The 5,000-nt window shown below is 47.9% G+C and overlaps 1 protein-coding gene across 2 annotated transcripts in view; it reads left to right on the top strand.

Annotated features, from left to right (window-relative positions):
- Positions 1-5,000, top strand: part of LOC306913475 (glycogen debranching enzyme-like) — a 49,758-nt gene that overhangs the window by 29,239 nt on the left and 15,519 nt on the right. For both annotated transcript variants that reach the window (XM_079490147.1, XM_079490148.1), the window contains exons 20-23: positions 1-112; positions 1,397-1,527; positions 2,610-2,746; positions 4,925-5,000. The exon at positions 1-112 is cut by the window's left edge and continues 23 nt beyond it; the exon at positions 4,925-5,000 is cut by the window's right edge and continues 58 nt beyond it. In XM_079490147.1, coding sequence (XP_079346273.1) covers positions 1-112; positions 1,397-1,527; positions 2,610-2,746; positions 4,925-5,000 — 456 coding nt within the window. The remainder of the gene's footprint in view (positions 113-1,396; positions 1,528-2,609; positions 2,747-4,924) is intronic.

A 5,000-nucleotide genomic window follows, 5' to 3' on the forward strand; every position in this document is an offset into this window, starting at 1 on the left:
AGGAGCTGGTGGGGACACTGAGACGTCACCTGATCCAGTTCAGTCCCCACTACCGAGCAGGAAGCCTGGCCGACAACAGTGTCCCCGCCATCCTGTCCACGCCACTGGAAACGTAAGTACTCGCCAGGATCAATTCATGAATTCACCTAATTCCCCTAATTTCCCCCGTTCAACCCTTATTTTGAAGAGCCCAAAATCTGGGACCGGATGGTATGTTGTACAACTAGTGTGTGTGTTGTCGCATATCACTTCCGGTCTTGCGATGAGGGCAGAGAAACCATGATCGCGGGGATCACAGCGTCGGCTATGGGCCGTGGAATAAACCTTGTTTTGACCAGAAATGCCATGTGGGACAAAAGGAATTGGAGATATATGCGATTGAAAGGAACAGATAGAATGGGTGCGGGTGTGCACGGCGATCAAGATGGCGCGCCCCAGTGTTGTTGACATCATCACCTAGCAACCCAATGCAGGGAAACAAACATACATGATGTCACTGAGCATCATGAAGGTACTGAAAGACCCACCCACCTCAGACATCAGCAACATTAAGAAAAATACAAAAATATAATTGTCCGGGTGAAAATCACCTGTGTTTACTGTTCTAGGTACTGTGTTAAACAATCAGCACTCGGGTGGGGCAGTGGTAAAGTACCTGCCCGCCACCGCTGAGTCTAGGCAGGGTTCGAATCCACTGCAGTGCATCCTCCAGCTTCAAAAGGGAAGCCTAACGGGAATATTTGTCACTGCACATACTCCTATACGGGCTGGTGGCGGCACCTGTCAGCGGGGAGTGCTGGGCAGGAGGAGTAGGGTGGCTAGGAAGTAGGAAGGCTCCATCCTCACTGGCAGATAGCATACAACAGCAGTGGGAGGAATTATTTGGACTAAATATGGGAGAAAAATGCAAACAAATGTATGTTTTGTAACTTTTTTTAAGTGAATAAAATGTTATTTTGCCAGGGTTAGGGTCTCTATGCCTGGTATAGATTATGTATACAATATCATTACATTAAATACAATTGTTGTTGAATTTGGTCTCCCTGCTCTTCTGAGACATTGTACAGTAAGTAAGCCTTGTCGAGCCATGTGGCCCATAGGGCAGGAGCCTAACTCCTGTTTCTGTAGTGTGAGGAAGCTTGATGTACAAGTACACCCCCTGGACATGACACTAGTATGTTGAGACCTGTAGATTATGTGAATGGTTTGACAACCTTTGACACAATCAGTTTTCTGGTTTAACTCAACTTTAATTCAATTTCTCCCCTGAGCAAGCAGCATGGCTTGCCACTATTAGCTCAGACCTGGGTTCAAATCGAGGGTAGAAGAGAAACGCTACATTGTACAGCTGCAGCATCTCTGTATATTCTCTCTCTCTCTCTCTTCTCCTGCCCAGAATAATGTCCAAGCTGTCTCTAGCTGACATGAACATGTTGCTGTATCGCTGTAATGCTGAAGAACAGGAGGACGGAGGAGGATGTTACGACATACCGTCATGGCAGCCGCTCAAGTACGGAGGCCTGCAAGGTACAAAACAAACTCACTGCAACTCACTGACCAATAGTACAGCTGATATTCAGTATTTAAGTCCGACGTCATTTTGTAGTGCTACGTTACGTCCGGGTCCAAGTGGCACCAGCTCCCGTTCGCATCTCATTGTAAATAGAATATCTAAACGCGTGAATCTTTTTACAATGACGTTATTTTTCAGAAAGGAAGCCATTGAGGGTTAAAATGGGTCTTAATGCTTCCAACTCGAGTAGAATTATTAATGTTTTGTACAAGTTTCCATGACAAAAAAAAATATGATGTGGAGACAATAAAGACTATTATTATCATTATTATTGAAGGTGGTAACGGCCCATTTGCTCAGTAAAATATTTCGGGGGCATATTTAGAATGTTTGCAGGCTTGAGTATGTTGAATCTAGTTTGCATTAATGAGGATTTAGTTGACACAATGAAATAAAATGGCGATATTATTCCGTGTGGGGCAGACGGCCTGTCACAGCCAGATTTGGGAGAGCAGCGCAGCTTTGTTGTTGCGAGGAAAGCGGTAAAATGAGACTTTCGTGGTTGTTTTCTTCTCAGATTTAGTCCGACGGAGCGTCACAGTATAACTCTATGGGGACACAAAAGCGTATATGGGGACACAAAAGTAGGACCCGGAAGTATCTCACGTGCTCGCGCTCACGTCACAGCTAAAATACTGAATAGCGCATATAGCGCTGATATAGTGACATTTGTTCGCCGCATTTGACCCATCTCTTGGAGCGGTGAGCCGCAGCCAAGGAGCGGTAAGCTGCAGCCGTGCCACGCTCAGGAATCATTTGATTAGTTGATTTGACCCCCCAATCCAATCCAACCCATTGATGCTGAGTGCCAAGCAGGGAGGCATTGGGTTGGGTCCCTTTTTTACAGTCTTTGGTATGACCCAGCCGGGGTGTCGAACCCCGACCTCCCAGTTTCAGGGCGGACACTGTAACCACAAGGCCACTGTCTGGTCTCAGGATCTCAGGATTTAGAAGACGTTTAGAAATGAGGTCTTAAGGTTAATTCAATTTACTGTTTTAACCATAATGCTGCGGTTCCCACTGTCCTGTCACCAAGGTGTCATTTCGGTGATGGCTGATGTTCGACCCAAGAACGACCTGGGCCACCCGTTCTGTGACAACCTGAGACAGGGAGACTGGCTGATCGACTTCATGGCCAACCGACTAGTCGCCAAAGGAGGGGCTCTGGGAGAGGTGAGAAATCAGTGAACCAATATATCTCCAGCGCTTGCTCCATGCGCGCCCAGCCCTCTAGACCAGAAAGACTTGCTCCATGCGCGCCTGTCCCTCTAGACCAGAAAGACTTGCTCCATGCGCACCCACCGCCCGCCCCTCTAGACCAGAAAGACTTGCTCCATGCGCGCCCACCGCCCATCCTTCTAGACCAGAAAGACTTGCTCCATGCGCGCTTGCCCTATAGACCAGAAAGACTTTCTCCATGCGCGCCTGCCCCTCTAGACCAGAAAGACTTGCTCCATGTGCGCCGCCCCTCTAGACCAGAAAGACTTGCTCCATGTGCGCCGCCCCTCTAGACCAGAAAGACTTGCTCCATGTGCGCCGCCCCTCTAGACCAGAAAGACTTGCTCCATGCGCGCCGCCCCTCTAGACCAGAAAGACTTGCTCCATGCGCGCCGCCCCTCTAGACCAGAAAGACTTGCTCCATGCGCGCCGCCCCTCTAGACCAGAAAGACTTGCTCCATGCGCGCCGCCCCTCTAGACCAGAAAGACTTGCTCCATGCGCGCCGCCCCTCTAGACCAGAAAGACTTGCTCCATGCGCACCCACCGCTGCCCCTCTAGACCAGAACGACTTGCTCCATGCGCGCCCACCGCCCATCCTTCTAGACCAGAAAGACTTGCTCCATGCGCGCTTGCCCCTCTAGACCAGAAAGACTTGCTCCATGCACGCCCACCCCTCTAGACCAGAAAGACTTGCTCCATGCGCGCTTGCCCCTCTAGACCAGAAAGACTTGCTCCATGCGCGCCTGCCCCTCTAGACCAGAAAGCACGCTGGCTGGGCCAGGCTAGATCTGGAGTACCGGTATTTGGCTAGTTATTCAGGAATAGTGACACCTCACTTACTTAGTACTCCTTTAAAAAGTAACAATATTACATTACATGACTTGGTATCAAGAGTTTACGTTACAGACACTATATATTGCAAGTATTATTTTACTTTTGCTAGGAGAGGAATGAAGGTTAGCCGCAGCAAGACAGAATACATGTGTGTGAATGAGAGGAACCTGTGAGGTTACAGGGAGTAGACGTGAAGAGGGTGGAGGACTTTAAGTACTTAGGGTCAACATTTCAGAGCAATGGAGAGTGTGGAAAAGAGGTGAAGAAACGAGTGCAAGCAGGTTGGAATGGGTGGAGAAAAGTGTGCGATAGGAAAGTATCAGCAAGAATGAAAGGGAAGGTGTACAAGACGGTGGTGAGACCAGCTATGGTTTAGAGACAGTCGCACTGAGGAAAAGACAGGAAGCATAGCAGAGACTAAAATGTTGAGGTTCTCTCTGGGAGTAACAAGGGTGGATAGGATCAGGAACGAGTACATCAGAGTACATCATCAACTAAATTGTGTTGCATGGAACATAACCTACTGTGAAGCTGTTTACCTAACGTTGCTACTACAGGGAAAACAACATGCACATTTTTTACACTTTGATTGCTCTTTCTTGCATTCTTATTCTTGTTTGCTGTGCTTGCTTTGGTATTGTTGTTTTTAAATGTTATGCTATCTATGCTGCTGCATTGTCTGTAAGGAAGCCAAAACAAAAATAAGTTTTACTCTTATGTACCTGTACACAAGATGTAACAATAAAGTACAACCTTGAACCTTGAGGGAGAACGGATGTCAGATATTTTGGAGATAAAGCCAGAGAGGCCAGACTGAGATGGTTTGGGACACGTACAGAGGAGAGATAGTGAGTATATCGGTAGAAGGATGCTGAGGTTGGATCTGCCAGGCAGGAGGCCTAGAGGAAGACCAAAGATTTATGGATGTAGTGAAAGAGGACATGAAGTTAGTTGGTGTGAGAGAAGAGGAGGCAGAGGACGGGGTGAGATGGAGGAGGCAGATGATTCGCTGTGGCGATCCTGAATAGACGGTCTACAACCATGCGACGTGTTTTCCTTTTCTTTTCTATTTTTCCATTCATGGAATTTCTTTGATTTGTATGAAATGCCGTTGAAAGATGTTTTGATTATGTAATGAATATGTTCTTACTAACTGGTGTCTGTACTGTAGGTGGGCCAGTGGCTCCAGGCCATGTTCTTACTAACTGGTGTTTGTACTGTAGGTGGGCCAGTGGCTCCAGGCCATGTTCGGCCTCCTGAGGCACATCCCTACTTACTAACTGGTGTTTGTACTGTAGGTGGGCCAGTGGCTCCAGGCCATGTTCGGCCTCCTGAGGCACATCCCTCGCTACTTGGTGCCGTGCTACTTTGACG

The sequence above is a fragment of the Electrona antarctica genome (assembly GCF_951216825.1).
Source record: "Electrona antarctica genome assembly, chromosome: 20".
Taxonomy (NCBI): domain Eukaryota; kingdom Metazoa; phylum Chordata; class Actinopteri; order Myctophiformes; family Myctophidae; genus Electrona; species Electrona antarctica.